The sequence below is a fragment of the Nicotiana attenuata genome, unplaced genomic scaffold, assembly GCF_001879085.1.
Source record: "Nicotiana attenuata strain UT unplaced genomic scaffold, NIATTr2, whole genome shotgun sequence".
In the NCBI taxonomy this organism is placed as follows: domain Eukaryota; kingdom Viridiplantae; phylum Streptophyta; class Magnoliopsida; order Solanales; family Solanaceae; genus Nicotiana; species Nicotiana attenuata.
In genome coordinates this window covers 132,339-155,103 of record NW_017672892.1, presented here as the reverse complement: position 1 = coordinate 155,103, position 22,765 = coordinate 132,339, and the positions used below count along the sequence as shown (strand labels likewise).

Here is a 22,765-nt window from a genome sequence, read left to right as displayed (position 1 = left end):
GAATCCATAGAGTAATCTTAGATACAGAATTAGTGGGTTCAAATCAGTGCAAATATATACATGGGTTGAATCGAATTAGCTTCTGTTGTTAGTTAACAAAAATAAATTTTTATCTTTTTATTCCGCTAAAATTAAATTTGACTCGAACTACTGACGGATGGTAAATCTAAACTCTCTGTAAAAGCAAATTTAGATCTTTTATACCTAGAATATATCAACGGGCAGAAGATTTTTCTATTATCATTGAAGCGGCAGAAGAGTGACATAGAAAAGCAATGTGTCGCGTGCAAAGCTGAACAACAATTAAAGAAGGTTTCATACATTTCCGACGCGTAAGGCTTCAGTTATTCATATGCCTAAGTCATGTCCCACTCCACTGCCTGTGACTTTTAATATATCCTTATCACAACCTAATTACTTTTTCTTTAATCTTCTCCCTTGGACCCACTTAATTACTCTTACGCTTTATCCACTGTTGATCTACAAAACCAACGGCTCCGACTCTGTAGCAATGTATTTTTCCTTCTAAGAACTGTTCTTGAAGAAAAAAGAATCTTGGGAAAGCGATTTTGTAACTGATAATCAAAGGTCCAAATTAAATAAATCCAACGGTTGGGAATTGTTCGAGGAACGGTAGCTGATCTCAGCTTAGTGGGTCTGAAAGTTGGTTCCATTTTTCTTCTTTTCTCCTATTTATTCATGCAATAAAGCATCTACAAACTTCTATTCTTATTCATTCTCTCCGTTTTCTTGCTTCATCAAACTGGTGAGTAGTTGTTTTGTTTCCTTTTTCTTCTATATAAGAAAAAATTAACTCTCTTTTTGTCGATATTTTATCTCTCTTTTTTGTTGTTTCTGTGGGTATTAGAGGTTTTGTGCTTCATTTCATATATTTGTCTCAAGATTTTTACTACTTTCAAGGTTGGGCTTTTTCCTTAGCAAGAAAGAACTATTTCTGTATATGTTTCATTTTTCTTTTGGAGCTTTGTTTTCTGTTCTCGAGAATTGTGTCTGTTAAAAATTGAGGGGTTGGGTTTAAAGTACTGTTTATTTTCTTCATCTTTTTAATTGTTGTTCTGTTTAGTGTAATTTTCATCTTTGATGGCATTTAACAATATTTGTGCTTTGCTGTTATAAACATAAATTTTGGGAAAATAATTACCAGGTACACTTGTCATTATTGAAAGTACAACTTTTGTGTGTGTGCGCGGATGTGGTGTTTTTGTTGCTATTAGTGATAAGAGGGTTAAAGGGGGGAGAAGGTAAACAAAGCTCCATTTTTAGGTTATTGTTTTTACTTTGGTTCTTCCATTTTTTATAATAGCTAGCTTATAAATTTCCCAGAAAAATAATCATCTCTTGCCTTAGAAGAAATAATTTACCAGTAAGAGCAGAATATATGGTAGGGTTCATACACTCAACTCCAATTAGTTTGTGATTGAGGCGTAGTTGATTGAGTGATCGATTGAGTTTAGTTTCATTATATTGTCATTTATCCATTAAAAACATGCAACATGCATAACATGAGTGATTTGATCTTCCGAGCATTTTCTCTTGTTTGTTGAATGTGTGTAATATATCTTCACTAATTGCTTGGCCTAAATTTTATTAACTCAAAGTGATGTTTTGCATAGGTCAATATGGGAGCAAAAGCTTTTCTTGTCACCATTTTACTCTCATCGCTGTTATTTCCTTTGGCCTTGTCTACGTCAAATGATGGCTTGGTTAGAATTGGACTGAAAAAGATAAAATTTGACCAAAACAATCGACTTGCTGCGCGCGTCGAGTCCAAGGAGGGGGAGGCTTTGAGGGCCTCCATTAGGAAGTATAATAACTTCCGTGGTAATCTTGGGGCCTCTGAGGATACAGACATTGTAGCACTGAAGAACTATATGGATGCTCAGTACTTTGGGGAGATTGGTATAGGCACTCCCCCTCAGAAGTTCACTGTCATCTTTGATACTGGTAGCTCTAATTTGTGGGTGCCTTCATCAAAGTGCTACTTCTCAGTAAGCTTCTATTACATTTTTACTGTCATAAAACATAACAGAGAAAGCTAATGTTGGCGTATGCATAATTGACGAGCATCCATATTTATGCCTCTGTATTTACGCAGGTTCCATGCCTTTTCCACTCCAAGTACAAGTCAAGCCAATCAAGCACCTATAAGAAAAATGGTTTGTGTCTGACCTTTGTCTATAGCTGAAATTGCTGCATGAAAACATGCTTTTCTCTTATACTTGTTATTACGCTCAATGCTTGCTTGTAAGAGAAAGTGTTCAATTATTGCGTTTTGAGATCAAAACTGTTAACCCTGCTCCCAACTTAGGAGATTTTTAAAAAAAAGAAAATAAAGAAGACCCTCACCATTCTTATTGTTGTCATCCAATTATGTGCCATGCACCAAAGATTTCTGTTGAAAAATATAACATGGCAAGTTTATGCTGTTGGCTTTCCCTCTGAAAAAAGGTTCCAATGTTATCTCTCTGATTTTTTTCTTTCATGATTGGCAATAAAAGCTTGTGCCGTTTGAACTATTTTGTCTATCGAGGAATCTGTTATGGTGGAGTTCCTTTATTGAGTTTTGATGTCTATCGTAATTTGCTTTCTGGGAAAGTTTATGTCTGCTGTGTGTTTGACATGACATGATTTTTGATTATTCTTCTCTGTCTGCTTATTCTCGGTAGGGGTAAGATATGCGTACTATCTACCCTCCCCAGGCTCCACTTGTGGACTATAGTGGTTTTTTTTTTTTTTTTTTTTTTTTTTTGTTGTTGTTGTTGTCTACTTTCTAAGTTGGTCAACGTGTTCACTTGGTTGTTGACATAAGAACCTGTTCATTCAAACTTTTTTCCTGTTTAATATGCCATACAGGGAAGTCTGCTGCTATACGTTATGGTACTGGAGCAATATCTGGATTTTTCAGTCAAGATAGCGTTAAAGTTGGTGATCTGGTTGTGAAAAATCAGGTGAATGTGGATTCTCACTTTGTTTTTTTATGTTTTTCGAGTATATAGTCTCTCATCTTTTTAATGACATCAGGAGTTCATTGAGGCAACCAGAGAACCCAGTGTGACTTTTTTGGTAGCCAAGTTTGATGGTATATTGGGTCTTGGTTTCCAGGAGATTTCTGTTGGAAATGCTGTTCCAGTATGGTATGTGGGTTTATTTTGTTTGCGTTCTCTTCTTTCCAAATGTTTGTTCAATTTCCTATTAACCAAGTGCGTGCGCCTTGTGAATTTCATTATTACATTGAAATGATTTTATCTTCTGGATTGCAGAATTTCATGAACATCTCCTTCTGTATAAAGTTTTAAGTGATACTGGTCTTGACAGTTTCTTCTGTGTTTTATAGGTACAACATGGTCAAACAGGGTCTTGTCAAGGAGCCTGTCTTCTCATTTTGGCTCAACCGAAATACAGAGGAAGATGAAGGGGGTGAAATTGTGTTTGGTGGGGTTGATCCTAACCACTATAAGGGAAAGCACACTTATGTCCCAGTCACACGGAAAGGTTATTGGCAGGTAGATATCCCTATATCTTTGGAAGATTGATGTTTGGCTTTTGCAACCGTTTTCTTACTCTCAAGAATATAATTTGCAGTTTGACATGGGTGATGTTCTGATTGATGGTCAAGCTACTGGTATGTTATGTTACTTCCTTTTCTATTTTTTTTGGAGTTTTCGAGGATATTGATGAGAGCACTTTCACATGATTTCCATGCTTTTTTGTTGTATTGACATACTGGATACTGTAGGTTACTGTGACAATGGATGTTCTGCAATAGCGGATTCTGGGACTTCTCTCTTGGCTGGTCCAACGGTATTCTGAAAAACACATTCCATTTTTTGTTCCTTTTATTCAGCTATTATCAATAATGAACTATCTCATAATTTTTTTTGTACCGTCCTGTTCATGTGTAGCTTTAACAATCTTCGAGGGTTGAGTAGGTTTAATTTTTCGCTGGAATATGAGTTGAATAATAATCAGCCATTCATTTGCAGTGTTCTCATTTTTTCCTTTTCTATTCGAAAAAAGGAGGATGGCAAGTGCGGTGATATTGATATTCATTCCAGTATCTGGACATACTACCTTGTTCATTTCATACCTAAGAAATGTTTCTTTTTACTTTTGCCCTGTTGTTTCTGTCTTCTTTGTGTGCTCTTCTTCTTTATTAGGAAAAAAATTGTGCATCTTGAGAACTGCTTCTTTATTGTTTTCTTTTACGGCATGGTTGACAATATGATACAAGGAAAAGCTGCAGCTTCTTTTGTCTAGACAATTGTAGTAGTGAAATGCTTTACTACTACATTTCTAGTTCTCATCATTCTTCGCTGTATCCTTCCTCGTCTATCTTGCAGACTGTAATCACTATGATTAATCATGCCATTGGCGCCTCGGGGGTTGTAAGCCAACAATGCAAAGCTGTTGTTGAACAGTATGGACAAACAATAATGGATATGCTTTTAGCAGAGGTGAGCAATTATTTGTTTTAGTTGAAAGTTTGTTTCTGTTTTTACCAATAGTTTTCCGTGGTATCTGCAAAGAGGGTGGTTTCGTGCTACTAGTTGCCTTCCCAATATTCTGATGGATTGGCGTCTTAACAGGCACATCCAAAGAAGATCTGCTCACAGGTTGGGTTATGCACCTTTGATGGAACTCGTGGTGTTAGGTTAGGCTTCAGACCCTTTCTTTCCTCACCTTGGCCCATCATTTGATATGCTAAATCCTATTATAAAATGTGTGCTGAGGGGAGTTTTGTCCTCCACGTGTAGTATGGGCATTGAGAGTGTTGTAGATGAGAATGCTGGCAAATCTTCAGGACTGCATGATGCTATGTGCTCCGCTTGTGAAATGGCGGTTGTCTGGATGCAGAACCAACTTAGACAGAACCAGACCCAAGAACGCATCTTGAACTATGTGAATGAGGTAAATAGCATCAGTCAGATGCTTTCTCTTCTCATCTTAGGTTAGATTACTGACCATCTGTAACAGCTTTGCGAGCGACTACCAAGCCCAATGGGACAATCAGCAGTTGATTGTGGAAAGCTCTCTAGCATGCCTAGTGTTTCCTTCACAATTGGCGGCAGAACATTTGACCTCTCTCCCGAGGAGGTATGTCTGATATCATTCTTGTGTAGCATACTTGGTGTCTTCTCATCTTGTAAATGGCTTTTGATTCTTCTGAACAAAGTGGTTGGTTATAGAGTCCTTTAGTCATGTCTCAGTTTGTCAATTCAGTTCTTTGTGGTTTTCACTAGATTATCTAGCAAGGTGGTATACTGCTTTCAAGAGATGTTCTTTTAGAAAATCTTAACCATGACAGCTAAGTGCAGTTTGAATAATTAACGATACTGTAACCCGTCGAGCTTTGATATGAGTTTCTTTTCTTGATAAGTTAACTTATGATTGGATAATTAATGTTATTGAAGTGTGTCGAGCTTTGATATCAGTTTCTTTGCTTGATAAATTCATATGATTGTACTAAGCTTGCATGCTTGTCTTGTCACCAGTACATACTCAAGGTGGGCGAGGGTCCTGCTGCACAATGTATTAGTGGCTTCATTGCCTTGGATGTTCCTCCACCCCGTGGACCTCTGTGGTATGTTTTCTTTTCGTCTTAAACACACAAATGCGCAGATTCTGTTATTCTAGAAAAGTTATACCAGCTCCCTTTTGATAATGTTGTTTGCTTATGGCTTTGGTGGTGCAGGATCTTGGGGGATGTTTTCATGGGTCGATATCACACCGTCTTTGATTCTGGAAAACTTAGAGTTGGATTTGCAGAAGCAGCTTAGTGAAATAAAAAATGCAAAAGCCACCCCGACCCCCTCCCCTGTTCCCTTGCTCCCTAATGTTGTTGTGTAGTGGCTTGCCCTTAAGTAGGTCATCAGCAAATGGGATTGAAAAAGTGTGAACCTAAGGTATTGCAAAGAGAAAAACCTTGTAAATATTGGCTTCTCTCTTGACAAGATATGCGGTACTGTTAGTGTATGCTTGTTCTTGTTGTTTTTCTTGTGTGTATCTGTATGGCATAATACACAGGTTGAGTGTGTTGTCGTGCATCTTCATTAAAATCGATTGCAGCAAAAATCAAATTTAGTATTGCCTAATGGTGGCAAGAAAGCTCAAGTTAGACCTAGCTAATGAGGACCACATGAATATAGGGTGCATTACCAAGCGGTATCAAACGACTAAATGAGCAGCAGGTCCGTATCTTATGATTCGTCAATCCTTGGTCCCTAGCTAGGTTGGATTGTAATCATACAGGGAAGATATGATTCGTCAATCCTTGATAGTACCAGTTTTAATTATGGTAAATTGATGAAGTCTTATATGCAAAGGTGGTAAATATTTTCCAACAAAGGTGGATGTGACCTTTGTTAATGACCCTTTATGACTTCCTGTGGGTCACGTATTTTTCCCTTTTAGAGTGCTTCCATACGATTACGATGGCTCATTATATTAGTGGATTATGCTCAAGGGTTAGTAAATAGAATTGTATAATATCTGTAGATTCACAACTAGAGGGTTCTCTAAATGTCTGACGAGTCTACGTAGAAAATAAGAAGGTAAAACTTGACTAGTACTTATCCTTGTGCTGTATTAGGATTGAGTGCACTCAACTTCCGGCCATGTTAAGCCCTTTTTCCTTTTGTTTTTAAGACAAGATAGATGAAGTTCACGAACGTCTCCAAGGCATGGTAATCTGACAATTAAGCTCATGTGACAAGCTTCTAGGTGAACAGAGATAAAAGAAAACGGCTAGAAGATAATAATAACTGCAACTCGAATGCACAAAAATTTCCTGGAAAATCAAGGGCATTCCAGACTGTAAAATTAGGATATCAAAATCAAAACTACGCAGTACTTTTCAGAAAGCTGTCTTGACAGATGAATTTGGCAAGAACAGCATATATAGACAAGTTGTACTTTCAGAAGGCTTAGTAAACTAAATGAGGAAAGACTCCATTCGGCAATGCAGCTTGCTAGGACAAATATTTGAAGACCTCCATAGAACCTAGTCCAGGGTGAAATCACAAAAGATTATGGTAACTTGGAATTTTTCTACAGTCAGTGTCCATATTTTGAGCATGATTGGCACTAAGCTATTAAAAGAAAACCATAACAGAACTTCGTAATGATGAGTGAGGGACAACATGTGAGACGAGATTCCTTATCAATCCTTTTTGCTATCAGATCTGTGATCCAGTGCTTGCAATTGAGCGCGGAGATTCTGGTTATCCTCAAGTAAGGAATCATTTTCAAGACGAAAGTTTTCTGATTGCTTTTTAAGAGCAACTGAATTGGCTTCTGCATCGCTTGTTTCTCTAGCCTTTTCCTCCAGACATAACTCCAGCTTCTTTATTTTTAAACGTAATGCACTAGCCTCTTCCTCCAAAGACTTAATATCGTCAGAAGCTCCATTCTTCCCATCCTCAAAAGCTCTGTTTTGCTTATTCACAGCTTCCATGCTCTTCCTCCTTATACGAAGTTCTCTTATATAGTGGTGCAGTCTGTCAACCATCAGAGCAAGGAACAGGGAAAAACCTGCACAAAAATCCCATGTGAGACTCAGACTCGGAAGAAAGATGTTAGTGGGACAAGAAGAATGAAGAGAGAAAAGGCAACAAACTTATAACCCCTTGATAAGAGAGACATGCTCATCAATGGAAGCATTAACCCCTTAGAAGTTAACAAATTCTTTCTTTAACAACTTTCTGGTTTATTTCTCAAATTAATATGCACAGATAACATCAAACAGAAAGCACATCAAGTTCATTGCAAGCCCTAAAGGGATCTTGGTGCTCTCCTAATACTGGTATTTTTCCCTTCTGTAGTGGTAGGACAAGGAAATTCCTTCCATTAGTAGCAGTTCTGCACCAATATTTCAACTCTTCCGTCTTTCATCCAAAGAGCACCACGGTTTGCATGCTTTATAGTTCTTCTAATACCTCTTTATGTATAAGGCGATAAAGATCAAAAGGATCACTTCATGTTACAAACGAGAACAATTTAAATTCTTTTTTAACTAAACCACTGTGGTGCAAAAAGAACTGTAGCTTGAGAACTTAAACACATGGTATAGACATAAAATCCATCCAAGCATCTTCACTTATTGGAGAGTTGAAAAAAAGCCAGGAGAATTGTATAAGGGAAGGAAAATCACAAAATGAGATTCTTTCTCAAATTTTGTTTTAAATCCAACTAATATTTCAATCTTCACACTAAACAATTTAAGAGGTCAAGCAAGTAGAAGACCTTTTGACAGTAACTCAAGTCTGTAACATCCAAATGAAACAAAAGCTATTCCCTCTATCATCAATGTTTATTCAAATTCCACAACTAATTAATATATCAAATATAACTAATAGTTCAATTCATTGAAGGATCGAATCCAAAAAACTTGCAGAGAAAACAAAAAAGCATAAGTTTGCAGTTAATAAAAGAACAAAAAGTTATTCATGTAGAAAAAAGATCAGCTGGTACATGTAGCGGCTGAGAAAGGAATTTCACCAAGGGAATTTTAAAAAAAATGCTTCTCTTGTTTGTAGGGATTCTACAGTTGGTATATATACACACAGTTTTTTTTCCATCTGTATACAAAGTACAATGTCTAGGGATTAAACAATTGATAGATATACACAGGTTTTTTTCACCTATACATACAATATAATTTTCTGGCGAAAGGGATTCAGTTGCACTCCTTGATTCGCCACTGAGAACCGGCAGGAGACACACACAGGGGCGGATCTAGCGTGTAGTATACGGGTTCCCGGGAACCCACTAACTTTTGCGTAGACCCTGTATTTTTGTTAAATTTTTTATTAAATATCTATTTGTGAACCCAGTTATTATTGTATATTAATTTGAAATTACGACAGGAACCCATAAACTTAAAATCCTGGATCCGCCTCTGGACACACATGCATAAAAGCAACTAAATATGATATACATACAAGGAACAACTAGTTGAGCACGCAGTACACATTCTTGAAGTATAACAACAAAAGTTATAAGATCGTATATCAATTGCTAAATCACTCAAATCCATAGAAACAGATTCAGAAATTACCCATGAGAGAAGCTTCTAGAAGATGTTGAGCAATAAGAATCTGATCAGTAGGAGTAATATTTCCATCTTCATCGATCCAGCGTTTGCGGATCGACACCACACTGTAAATGGTTGACAGCATGACCACGAAGATGGTTCCGCCGATGGTTTTCACGACAATCGGGCCGCGGCCTCTCTTAATACGGTCCAGGCCCATTATCACCAGCTTCCTCAATGGCGTCTTGAATACAAACATCACGATTAACGCCATTTCGGCGAATATCACAGTGAATAACACTTGGATCATTCTCCTGGTTTTTGTTTTTTCTTTTCCTCAGATCGAGAGAAAATACGTCGGGTGTGAGCAGTTGGTGAGCGTTTAGTGCATGAGCACCAAGAGAAAAAGAATTTAATTTTGGTTCGAATCGAGCAAATAAATAGTGCCTTCGTTTAAGAGAAAAAAAATCTATTCCCATGTTACACAATCAATATAGTACATCTTATCTTAGTTTCTATTTAATCTTAGTTTAATAAATTTATATGATTTAGTGTAAGCACTGATTCTGAGTAAGCTTTAGCATCTTATTTGTTTGGTATCTTTCAATCATCTGAGTTTGAATTTTATCAATTTGTTAAAGTGAAATGGGATGCTGAGTTAATCATATCAATATAATGCAATAGTACGTTATAATCATATGTCACTATTTATTTAGTCTGAAATTTGGAAGGTAAAAAGTGTCAGATATTCTGAGTATATAGAAATAATGTCTTTTAATAAAATATTCTGGGTATATAAAAAGTTACTGTGTCTTTTAATAAAATGTTCACATAAAATTGAAAACTTGTCTGTAATTGACTTTCGTTTAGAAATTAAATTGAAACATTTGGTGGGTGTTGAAAGCTACGTGTGCATCAATAAGACTAAACTTTATACATTTTTTATAATAGTTTTGTTGATGAACCACTAGAGAAAGAAAATTATAGGATTGACCTCATATATTAAAAAAAAAAAAAGAACTTGTGTAGTTAACTTCTAGTGATGGTGAATACTCGTTGGCAAGTTTTTAGTATTTCTTTTATATTTTGTTTGGCTTTATTAAGGGGTTAATTTATCGAATCACCTCATTTTTCTTGATGTTATCAATGAAAAATGTTACTATGTTTATTGATAACATTCCCTGCTCACCATGAGTTGTACACAGAAAATTGCAGCGAGTTAGTATATAGATGGCCTATACATGGATCTATTTAAACAGATTTTTTTGGGTGGAGATCCCCTCCAGTGAACTTTAGTCAAGTATTGTTCAATGCAGTTACCGATATACGCCATGTGTACGCCCAAATAATTCAAGGCTGAGATTCCTTTGGTTATTAAACAACTAAAAATGGTAAGACAATGTTTAACAAAAAAATAATAAGAAAACTCAGTACTAACAGCAGCCGTTTAATTATAGGATCTGCTATTTTTCTCCCTCTTAAAGCTACATGTAGACACCACCATGATGTCATAGTAAAACCTAAATATATTGTGTTGTTCTGAATTTATTTTTACTATTAAAATTTCTTATTTTTCGAAGAGGTCCTTTCATATTTTCGAAACGAAATTGACAATAAACATTGAAAGACAAGTATCATTTGTTTCATGGTGACACACAAGCTTTTGATTAATGAGATTCATTTGAGTTGTTTAAATTTCATAATTATTACATAATATTTATATGCTAATAGATAAATGTGTACATTAAAAAATAAAAATAAAAACTTAATTATACATATACCTAATGAGGAAGAGAATAAGAAATTAGTGCATGTGAAAAAGTATTAAATAGAAAGGTTCATATGCAAATAATAGAAATTAAGTCAATAAAAAAAATATTTGATAGAAAGAATTTACATTAAAAAATATATTAAAGTTACCGTCATCAATAACTCAAGTATAATTCTTACAATTATCCTAGATCTTTTGTTAGTCAAACATAAAGATGGCAAAATGGTTAAAAGAAAATAGTTACCCACCCATATTATCCGTCGAAAAATGGGTTGGATAATGAACCATTTAAAAACGGGTCGAATATGGATAAAGAACCATATTATCCACTTAGAAAATGGTTAACCAAATGGATAACCAATGGATAACTAATGTGTTTAACTTTTTATATTTGTAAAGCCTCAAATTGGAGTTCCTCAAGTTTGGAAGACAAGGAATTTTCTCATAAATGTTAATATTAAAGAAGCCATGGATAATATGGATATCCATATTATTCGCCGGATAAAACCGTTTTATTCGTCTCAAATACGGGTCGAGTCAGATTATTTATTCGTATTTTAAATTATCAGTTTTGACCCGCTCATATCCGAGCGGGCCGCCCGTTTGCCACCCTACTCAAACATAAGGAAAAATACATCATGGGGGCCCCATGTGTAGCTTTGAGACAGATAAGAAAATGGCAGGCTTCACGGTTATAATAACAGTTTCGGTTTTCCTTAGTGATATTATTTTTTGTTAAACATTGTCTTATCATTTTTAGTTGTTTAATAACCAAATGAATCTCAGCCTTAAAATATCTGGGTGTACACATGGCGTATATTGATACTGCATTGAACAATACTTGACCAAAATTTACTGGAGGGGATCTCAACCCGATTTTTTTATAGTCAGATCCACTTTTGTTGGCTATTTACCCGCAGTATGGCCAAATAAAAATGAACACGTCTCTTTGATCCTCGCATCCATTCCATTTCTGTCAACCATCATTTTTCGTATAAAAATATTCTAATTTAGATTTTTCTTTTTGCAAACAAGTTTAAAAGCATTTTAATCATTTTAATAAAACCAAATATACTAATTAATACTTATACTCCTATTTATAAAATTAGCATTAGTGTACGTGCGTTGCATGTGAACATTGCATTGATTAATAAAAAATAGAAAAATATATAAATAACGAACAAATATTTGAAAAATAACAATTTTGGTTAAAATAATTGCAAATAATTGTTTAAATGATTAAAAAACTATTGTATAAACATATGTAGCAGCTAAACTCAATATCTTCTGAACATGTTGATGAATTAAATTAAATTAGTAGTATTAGTAATACATGACATATAAAACCTTTTCGAAATTATCGTAAAAGAAATCAATAGATAACTTTCAACTTAATTCTAATTTGTGAAGATGAGGTTTCCTTTTTTTCTTTTAGAATAAAAATAGGCAAGATATTAATATATCATGATTCTGAACTAAATGTTTTATTTAGAAAAATGAAATTAAGATATTTTTCACAAACTATTTGATTTTTTCAAGTATTACAAATGACATTGATAAAAATTAAAAACATGTTCTACTTTTTTAATCCTTTTTTTTTTTCAATTGTGATTCTTAGTTGTTATAGAAAGAATTACAAGAAAATACACATGACTTCACACCATAACAAAAAAAGATCCCTATTTTTAAGTGTTACCCGAACTAGCCCATATTATACATATTTTGAAAGCACTAGCAAATTCAAAATCTGTGTTCTTGCAACCAATGCTTCTAAAAGATGTGGAGTTCCTCTTCTAAATCAGTAATCACCCACTGTGATTACTACCAAACTCTCTTCTTTCTTCTAAACCAGTAATCTTCCACTGGAATTACTTCCAAACCTTCCTCAAACCCCCCTTATTTCCTTCCCATATTTTCAGACTTTAATCTATGGATAATGACAGGATATACTACAATGCGGGCTTCAAATCATTCGATATCACTAAGAATATAACTAGCTCAGAGGTCTGGTTCGAATGGGTAGAACGCAGTAGGAAATTAATGAGGTCAGTTACAGTCAGTGTCAAAGTTATGAAATGGGTAACAGAGGTGTTTAATGTGGCGTCAAAGGAACATAAAAAGGCAATAAGGAGATGGTCATTGAAAGACCATTATACAGAGTATTATTGCAATCTTAAATACAACGAATATGGCAGATACATCAGTTTCATTGCGGTACAAGGGGATAATAGGTCTGTTATTATTACACCAGAAATAGCATTAAATGCTGGGTAGGGAGATATAGCTTAGAAAATCATTAAACTCATCAATGGCTCTGACAAAGGAAAGAAGTTACAGATGGTAGTCAACCCTCCTTTGGAGTCGTCGTTTAAGGAAGCAGTCAGAACCAACAGATGGCAATCATAAGGAACGAAATCATCTCCAATCAAAGTCATCAAGTCCAAGATCTCAATCCCAGGTGGAACAGAGTTAACAAAAAAAGATCTGTTGAACAAATGTATTGTAGGCAAAGTTATGATTCCCACAAAGGAAGCACCAACACTGAACGACATCAGAAGGTGGGTATGCAGCAACTGGAAGTCGGCTATCAATATCAGTGTCTATGAGATGAACGATTCGCAGTTTCTGTTTGAATTCCCTTCGAGAAAGGAAGCAGAGCATGTTCTCAATGGAGAATGGTAGTGGAAGAATTCAAACGTTAGCCTAGCCTGGTGGAGTCCTACCACTGGATGCTGGCCGGAGGAGGTAAAGAGGGATTGGGTGTAGATTAGACTTCTGGGGTTTCCGGCAAACTTATGGTCGGAAAAAGTATTTAAAGCTATAGGAGAGCAGTGAGGGGGTTGGGCCTGATTTAGGCTCCCTATAGTATAGTTTCATTTACTTATGTACTTCATTTGATCCTGGTCTGTAATAATATTCTTTGTAAAGAGATATTGGGGTAATTAGTAAAAAGGGGAGGGTTCATATATGATTTTTGTGGGAAAATCGGTTAGAAATCATGCTTCTAGGATTATGTGTGTTAATTCGCAATAGAAATCATGCTTTAGGTTTACACTATGTTTACATTCTGCAATAGACATCATGCCACTAGGTTTCCTATGCCTATTTGTATTAAAAAACCATGCCATAAACCTGTGCATTAGATATCCTGCCTTAGGATAATCATGTTTACTGCTTTGCATATTAGGAAACATGTTATAGTCATCATTTTATTTTTGATTCTGCCTAAAGTCATAATCACCTAGGAACTCCATAATTAAACTACTGATGTGATCATGCTTAATAAGATGACCATCTCTCTCTGTGCATTAGAAATCCTAATTTAGGACTCTGTTTGCATTAGCTCTAAATCATGTCTATGCCGCTTAAATGAATAACGGTCTAAGAGTAGTCCAACACATAGGTATCATGTTCTAGTATAAACATGCATGAAATCAGTTCTGTATCAGTAATCGCCTAGATCAGTATGCCTATAGGATTTAATGACTTCAAGTTGTTTCAACTAGTTCTCAGAATTATGACTGCATACAAACCCACGCCTAGGCAAGCCTTAGGTAATTAATAGTCTTATAACTGTGAATTGGGCTCTGTTTATGTGTGAAATCGTCCAGGTTTAACAGGCTATAAAATTAATAGGCAAGCTGATTAGGGTTCTACCACTTCGCTTTAAAACAAATGCTGCATATTCTGTGTTTGTGATGTTTATCTAGATATCATGTTCTAAGGCTTTCTAAATTTCTTCAAAATCAGTTGTTTGAGACGTGCTACGTATCTGTTTATGTGTGGAGGTAAAACATGAGCCCCTAATTGCTTCCCTATTCGACAGTCCTATGTGTTCTTTGTTGGCGCTTAGATTTTACCTTTTGAATACCTTAGGAGTGTCTAGAACTGCCTAAGTATAGAGGTCCTAAACACCTCCGTGACCACAAGGAAGGGACGGGTAAAGCACGCTTAGAGTTCGTAAATTAAACTCGCTTATATAACCACTAAGGGGAGGGTAATGGGTAGTGAAAGGATATGATGACCTGTGCGCTAATGCCAGGTGTAACCCCTCTATTTGAGGAAGGCTTATCGGGTATTGTACAGATGTGATCCTATAGGCTAACTAACTTAAGACTTCCCTTCCTTAATTTATGTATGCTCGGACTGCTCAAACTTCTTTAATTTAAGTATGCATGCTTAGACTATCTAAAATTTACATATGTATGCTTGGACCGTCTAAACTTCCTTGATTATATATGTGTGCTTAGACTGTGTAAGCTTCCTTTATTTGCAAATGTGTGCTTAGACTGCTTACCAGTTAAATGACTAATTCACATAACTAAGTTCGGCCGGGACCCACCGTTGTGGACCGCGAGGGGTGCCTAACACCTTCCCCTCAAGGTTATTTCGAGCCCTTACCCTAATCTATGGTAATGCAAACTGGTTACATGAGTTAATCGCTCTAGGTGCCCTAACGCACCTTAATCCGTTAGGTGGCGACTCTTCAAATACCCAATTCCCTAAAGGAAGCGAATTGTTCCCCACGAATGTCGAAACCCGGACTTCCCCCGCGAAGGGAAAAATAGGGGCACGACAGACGGTGACGGCAGTACAATCGAGGGAGGAAGAAGAGAGAGGCGAAAAACTGGTGGGTAATGGAAAAGGTCATTATCCGTTGTTTTTTAAGGGGATCCACTTTGAGAAGAGTGAAAAGTCAACGGCTGATGAGGGCAGGCACGTGGGTTCTATGATGGGAAGGGTTTTTTTTAAAAGTAGGGCACATGTGCCAGCCTCACGTGCCTACTGGGATAAGTCACAAAAGTCACAAAAGGAGAATATGGGCCCAAAGCTAGCAATCAAATTGGGCCTAAGCCAGATTGATCAATCCTTCAGCTTATGTTGTAATGACCCAATCCAATCAACACATTCTACCCATAAAGAGTTATTAAGTGACCCACTTCAAGTAGAGATCCAAGCCATCATAACAAAAGAAAACATAGAGGCGATGGAGTCAGTCGAAGACAGAAACAGAATACGCAATGATTCTTTATAATCTCACAAAGACTCTGAAGATACAATTCCTCCGACAAAGTCAATCACTACATCGACCATGGAGATTATTAAGGTAACGGAGCAACAAGAAGCAGACCCACAAGGAAATATGTGCATGCAAATGGGGGAAGGAAATATACTGGGGGAATGGTCCATAGAAAAAGTTCTCCCCTTAAATTCTGTAACAACTGAAGAAGAGGATGATTCCGAATTTGATGCACCAATCTGGGTACATCAAAATATTATCAGATTAAGCAAGGATTTCGGGGTGGAGTTCAAAGGGTGTGAGAAGGAAGCATTCCAATTATTTATGAAGATTGACGGCAAAAGGAGACATGCAATGGAGTCCAATACCTCAATTGTGGATGCAGTCACTCCTAGGAAGAAGAAAAGCAAAGAAGTTAGGAATTTAGACATAGGGAGCAACTTCAAAAGTAATGGCACAAGAAGCAGGGGGGTATATAGCTCTAGATAATAAATGATGATCAAAATTATTTCTTGGAATGTTAGGGGACTTAATAGACATAGAAATAGGGAGTTGATAAAAAATATGATTGACAGTTGGAAGGCAGATATCTACTATTTTCAAGAAACCAAAATAGAAGGGGAGATAAGTTAGATTGTTAGAGACTTATGGGCTAATAGGTGGGTAAAGTTTGCTCAATTAGAAGCTAGTAGCACTAGAGGTGGCATTCTCATTATGTGGGACAGCAGGGTATGGGAAGGGGAGGTCAGTAGTGTGGGGTTTTTTTTCCATAACAATCAAGTTCAGTGGAAAATCACAAGAGTACATTTGGCATCTGTCTAGCATTTATGCTCCTAATGATAGAAGGGAAAGAGAAGAAGTTTGGTGAGAGGTAGGTGTTGCTAGAGGTATGTTCAATGGGCCTTGGGTGGTATGCGGGGATTTCAACACAGTAAGATATCCATCAGAGAAGAAGAACTGCAACAGATTCACCAGGTCAATGCTAGAATGTTCAGAATTCATCAATGATACGGAATTAGTCGACCTACAACTACTGGGTGGGAGGTTCACATGGAAGAAAGGGGTTGACCACAATATTGCAGCTAGACTGGATAGATTCCTAGTATCAGAAGAATGGGATGGATGGTTCAGCAAAATTAACCAGTCAATCCTTCACAGAGTTACATCAGACCACTCTCCCCTGTTACTCCAAAGTGGGAATTAGGAACCAGTCAAGTCCTATTTCAAGTTTGAAAACTGGTGGTTGTTGACAGAAGTATTTAATGAAAAAATTAAAAAATGGTGGGAGTCCTTTTCCTGTGAAGGTCGACCTGACTTTATCCTAGCCTTCAAGATGAAAGCTTTGAAGGGAAAACTCAAAGAGTGGAGCAAACCAACTCAAGGCAATTTGAAGATGCAGAGACTGGAGTTGCTGGGCCAACTAGCTGAACTGGAAGAGACACAAGATTTGAGGTCTCTGAATGAAGAAGAAAAACATAAAAAAGCCACCTTATTGATAGAATTTGAGGAAAATGCTAGGAAGGAAGAGATAGCATGGAGACAAAGATCTAGAACAGTTTGGTTGAAGGAAGGGGATAGAAACACCAAGTTCTTTCACAGAACTGCTAATTCACACAAGAGATATAATAACATTGACAAGTTACTAGTGAATGGAAAAACATTGGATAACCCTGCAGATATTAAAAGAGAGATACTTGCCTACTACCAACACCTATACTCAGAGACTGAGGAGTGGAGACCACAGTACATTCTAAGGGACTGTCCTACCATCAACACAGAAGAGAACCAGATGCTACTAAGCCCAATTGAACCACAAGAAGTATGGGAGAGTGTTAAAGCATGTGCATGGGACAAAGCCCCAGGTCCAGATGGCTATACCATGGCATTCTACATCCAATGCTGGGATGTGATAGGCCTAGATGTGATTGCAGCAGTCTAACACTTTCATGAATATGGGACTTTTGAAAAGAGCTTTAATGCAACTTTGGTGGGCTATGATTCCAAAGAAAGTGGGAGCCAAAGAATTGAAAGATTTTAGACCTATTAGCTTGATAGGGAGCTTCTACAAAATTATATCAAAGATACTGGCAGAAAGACTCAAAAAAATCATTGGAAAATTGGTGGACACTCAACAGATGGCCTTTATCAAAGGAAGGAAAATCATGGATGTTGTGTTGATTACAAACGAGTGTGTTGATGTCAGAATGAAGAGCAAAGAACCAGGTATATTGTGCAAGCTGGATATAGAAAATGCTTATGACCATTTGAATTGGGAGTTTCTGCTGGGAGTCCTGCTGAAGATGGTCTTTGATGAGAGATGGGTCAGATGGATCAAGGCTTGCATAAGCTCTGTCAAATTCTCAGTTTTGATAAATGGATTACCTGTTTGATTTTTTCTTCACAGAGAGGTTTGAGGCAGGGGGACCCTATATCCCCCTTCTTATTCATTTTGGCTATGTAAGGTTTAAACAGTCTGTTTAAGTCTGCCAAAGCCAACAGTTGGATTAAGGGTTTCAGGGTGAACCCAAGAATTCCAGATTCTATGGAAGTGTCCCATCCGCAATATGCAGATGACACTCTAGTGTTCTGTGATGCTGACAGAGACCAGGTGCTATTTTTGAGAGTGATATTCATCCTTTTTGAAGCTGTTTCTGGATTACATATTAACTGGAACAAGAGCTTTATCTATCCAGTTAATGTAGTAATGGAGATTCATAGATTGGTGGATATTTTGGGAGGGAAAGTAGGAGCTCTACCAACAGTTTACCTGGGAATGCCAGTTGGGGCAAAAAGCAAGTCTAAAAGAATTTGGAATGGTGTAATTGAGAAGTGTGAAAAGAAGTTAGTCAGCTGGAAAAGCCAGTATTTATCACTGGGAGGGAGACTTACACTAGTCAACAGTAACTTATATGATGTCCCTTTTCCCTATGCCTGTAAGTGTAGCAAAAAGACTTGATACATTGAGAAGAAACTTCCTATGGCAAGGAGCCAGTGAAAAGAGCAAGATTCACCTAGTCAGATGGGATACTCTCACAACAAGCAAAAAACAAGGGGGTATGGGGATTAGGAATCTGAAGATCCAAAACCAGAGCCTGATGATGAAGTGGCTATGGAGGTTTGCCACAACAGAACAATCCTTGTGGAAAAATGTGATATAAGTAAGGTATGGAAAGGAACGCAGCTGGTCAACCAAAATTGTGAACAATCCCTATGGGGTTAGCCTGTGGAGATCTATCAGAAATCAATGGCCAAAATTCTGCAATAAGTCTAGGCTCAAAGTAGGCAATGGAATGAAGATTTCTTTCTGGGAAGACAAATGGTTAGGACAAAGAACCCTGAAGCAGCTATTCCCAGACATCTACAACCTCAATCAACAGCAAGCTTCATATGTGGGAGAGTTATGGACAGGCCAATGGTGGAATCTCACCTTCAGAAGGCTCCTGAATGATTGGGAAATTCAAAGGATGACAAAATTTTATAACACTTTAGAAAATTTCAAAGGGACATCTAACTCTGAGGATAGGGTGATCTGGCAAGGAGGAAAAGAGGACAAGTACTTTATTAAATCTGCCTACAAGATATTAACCAGTCTAACAACTAGAATGATTGGTGGCCATGGAAGATGATCTGGAAAGTAAGAATTCCCTACAAAGTTGCATGTTTTACTTGGTTATTAGCAAGAGAAGCAGTACTGACACAAGATAATCTCACTAAGAGAGGTTATCAGCTGGGGTCCAGATGCTACCTATGTGAAGCTCAGGAGGAGACAGTCAACCATCTTGTTTTGCACTGTAGTGTCACTGATCAACTGTGGAAGATTTTCATCAACCTGAGGGGGATCCGATGGGTGATGCCAAGGAGAATCAAGGAAGTCCTAACCAGTTGGAAAAGAGATGGGGAACAATCCAATCAGAAGGAGAGATGGAAGATTGTCCCGGCTTGCATATGGTGGATAGTATGTAAATAAAGGAATCAGAGATTCTTCGAGGACAATCATAGCTCAATTCAAAAACTAAAGATGAGCTGTCTAATGCTCTTTTATTTTTGGTGTAAACAGGAATGTCTAGAAGAGAATGAGTTAATTTTTGATGTTTTAGACCAGCTGTGAGTCTAATAGAATTTTAGGTCTCTCTTCTTGCTACCCCATTGTAACTATTAGAAGGTTACAGTTTTAGTGTAACCATTTACTTATTCAATACAAATGTATTACCATTTCAAAAAAAAAAAGATATGGAGTTAAATTTGTGTTCGCACAACCGTTGCTCTCACTCTCTCTTCTTCTCACACTTGTACATATGCTTCAAGGGGTCATCCGCCTACCGCTTCTTCCCCTGTGTCACCTGGTTGCAATGTAAGAAAATTGAAGAGTAGAAGTCCACCATTGAAGGCCCTTCAAAGCTTTAGCTTTCGAAAAAATAGGATTTTTTTTAGTTTGTTAGTTTTTTGGATTGTGTATTGTACCAATTGATTGAAAATATCAAAAAAGTTCAAAATTTAAATTTGAAGTGATTTGGAGTAGATTTGAGCAAGATTTGAGTTAAATTTCAGAAAAAAAACACAAGAAAGAAGACGAAGTCAGTTTTTTGTATAATTATATGTAATCTTGTATAATAGTGTATACGAGTGTATAAACACATCTTGTACAGTATTATACACTTTTATACACCTTTATACAAGCGTTTGTAAACGAACTTCTTTCACGATTTTCTGTTGCAATTCTTCTTCAAAACCACTCCAAATCTCCATTAAATGACTTCAAATTTTATATACAACCTCTTTATACTATTTCTAATAAATCTAAATAACACCCAAACAAAATTTCTCACAAAAATCAAATTCAAAATTTAAACCCACATATTTAAGCTTGTTAGAAATCTAATTTTCACCATCCAAATGGATTTGTTTTGTTGAACTAATATTTGAGTCACAATTACTGATTCAAAAATTAACTTAAAATCTTGAGCAATCTTTTTTAAAAATTAAATTTTACTTTTGAGAACCTATTGGAGTTGAATGTTGAGTATTAGCCTATTATTTTTGGGTAGTTGGTTGTAAATTGAAATATGGGCTATAAAATTGAAAAGTAGGGAGCCCAGTTGTTCTTATGTGAAATTTTCCCATTCTTTTGGTATTTATAGATCTTTTTTCTATATGGTGATATATATATGTATTTTTTGGTCACTTAAGAACATAAAAATCTTATATGTCATCCCTAGTTTATCAAAACTATAGGTATGATTTTTTCCCTTTTCCATTTATATTAGATACTAACTTGTTTTCAGGTGTTCGATTGAGGACGTCGAGAAACATTTTCAACATGAGGACCTTAGGTTTTAAAGCACACATTGCACTCTTTTTCCCTTAGAGAGGTTTTTATCCCAAATGAGTTTTTCCGGCTAGGTTTTTAACGAGGCAACAATCATGTGCTACCTAAGAAAAATTCAACAGTATCTAAGGCTTCTTTTCAATCAACCTCGAATATTGGGAGGAATCACCCTCAGAGATTATATTTTCGAGGAAAATACTTCATGTCAAAGGGTCTCAATAGGAAAACTTTGTAATAGGCCAAACAGTCGAATGAACCGGGTCCATATAGATTAGTCAAGCCCCGATGGCAAAACATGTACGCATGTATAAATGATTTCAAGAAGCATTCTTTCTATATTAAACATTTTGTGTCTCAAAGAAAACTCTCTACTATATGAGCTCCTTGGTTATGATTCTGTGAGAAATAGCTCAAAGGCCAAGTGCAAATATACCTCGAACACTCGGGGACAGTCGTCGACGATCGACATATTCGAGTTATCCCTAATCGAATTCATAAGAGCTCCAAGAGGCACCCCTCGATCTTTAGGCCAAGGCCATCATTCTTGGGGACTAACATTTCGAGCAAGTTCAAAGTGTTATTGGGAAATAAGCCCCAAGAGGCATACCCAAAGGCTACAGCCAAATTAATGCGGCTCGGAGACATCTGAATCCCGCAATCACAATAGGCCTTCAAATTCATTGAATACCGGTTAAAAAAAAAGGCTACCCTCAGCAAATAATCAAAATGGCTTCGATAAAATCAGCCCTCAAAAAACCTTAAGAGGTATCAAACTATCTTAACACAAATGTGCTAAGGCACAAAAAGTACAGGGGTTTTGATAGACATCGAACCCTCAAAAAAACCAATGGGTGAAAAAATACATGCTAAGGCATAAAGAAAATTTTACTAAGTATTTTAAGCCGAAGGGGGGGGGGGGAGAATAATAGCCATCTATTAGAGGCCATATCGGCCCAATCTAAGAAGCCTAAGGGCCAATATACTTAGAGTTAGAGATCTTGTTCTCGCTTCATCCGAACTCCCCGCCCAGATATGTTTGCAAGCGAGATAATTGTCTTTTCAACATAGCTGCATCTCTTTTCAGGAGACGGTTGAGTCTCCCTGTTTTTTGTTCCATTCTCAAGTCCCTCAACTTATGAAGTCTTGTTTCGGTAGTGGACCAATTCGTTAACATACCGCAAAGCCACTTTTTATTAACATAATGACACCGGGCCCTTGTTGCAGCCCACTCTACTGAATCAGGGTTCGACTATATCGAGCCCAAATAAAGAATAACTTGACTATGGCTCGGGGACTCACCATTATCCGACACAAACCATAAAAGGCCTGTGCCTTGAGTTCGAACCTTGTTCGAACTCGACCATGATACCTTCGAGGAAATCACCCAAAACCAAAGTCTCGAACTCACCATTCAAAGCATAAGGTTGTATTGAAAATTTTACAAGGCAAAAAACATGTGTTGTAAAAATTGAAAAGGCATTCAAGAGAAATTTTCTTTTATATATTGATGAAGAAGGATATGTACAAGAGACCGGCAGAGGTCTTACAAAAAAAAAAGAGGGGGGGGGGGGGGAAGTAAAAAATCCTAACTATGTT

At 36.8% G+C, this 22,765-nt stretch overlaps 2 protein-coding genes across 3 annotated transcripts; one reads left to right on the top strand and one right to left on the bottom strand.

Moving 5' to 3' along the window:
* Window positions 1-458: 458 nt before the first annotated feature.
* LOC109214842 (aspartic proteinase) lies at window positions 459-6,056 on the top strand. Of its 2 annotated transcripts, none has more exons than XM_019378795.1 (14): window positions 459-766; window positions 1,635-2,009; window positions 2,117-2,177; window positions 2,875-2,969; window positions 3,043-3,155; window positions 3,356-3,524; window positions 3,604-3,643; window positions 3,758-3,822; window positions 4,362-4,475; window positions 4,608-4,672; window positions 4,776-4,929; window positions 4,996-5,115; window positions 5,514-5,602; window positions 5,714-6,056. In XM_019378795.1, the coding sequence occupies exons 2-14, from the start codon at window positions 1,641-1,643 to the stop codon at window positions 5,796-5,798; spliced, it is 1,539 nt and encodes a 512-aa protein (XP_019234340.1). In that variant the 5' UTR covers window positions 459-766; window positions 1,635-1,640; the 3' UTR covers window positions 5,799-6,056. The 2 variants fall into 2 exon arrangements, with proteins under 2 accessions (XP_019234340.1, XP_019234341.1); XM_019378796.1 differs by lacking the exon at window positions 459-766 and adding an exon at window positions 860-921.
* Window positions 6,057-6,794: 738 nt separating this feature from the next.
* LOC109214843 lies at window positions 6,795-9,541 on the bottom strand. The gene is made up of 2 exons (XM_019378797.1): window positions 9,077-9,541; window positions 6,795-7,551 (listed from the first exon to the last, which is right to left on the bottom strand). Exons 1-2 carry the CDS (start codon window positions 9,360-9,362, stop codon window positions 7,181-7,183), a joined length of 657 nt encoding a protein of 218 aa, XP_019234342.1. The 5' UTR covers window positions 9,363-9,541; the 3' UTR covers window positions 6,795-7,180.
* Window positions 9,542-22,765: the final 13,224 nt, after the last annotated feature.

Coding starts and splice junctions, on each gene's coding strand:
- LOC109214842 (XM_019378795.1), top strand. CDS start 1,641: ATGGGAGCAAAAGCTTTTCTTGTCACCATTTTACTCTCATCGCTGTTA. Junction 4,476..4,607: donor TGGATATGCTTTTAGCAGAG/GTGAGCAATTAT, acceptor GCGTCTTAACAG/GCACATCCAAAGAAGATCTG. Junction 5,603..5,713: donor CCACCCCGTGGACCTCTGTG/GTATGTTTTCTT, acceptor TTGGTGGTGCAG/GATCTTGGGGGATGTTTTCA.
- LOC109214843 (XM_019378797.1), bottom strand. CDS start 9,362: ATGATCCAAGTGTTATTCACTGTGATATTCGCCGAAATGGCGTTAATC. Junction 7,552..9,076: donor TCTAGAAGCTTCTCTCATGG/GTAATTTCTGAA, acceptor ATTTTTGTGCAG/GTTTTTCCCTGTTCCTTGCT.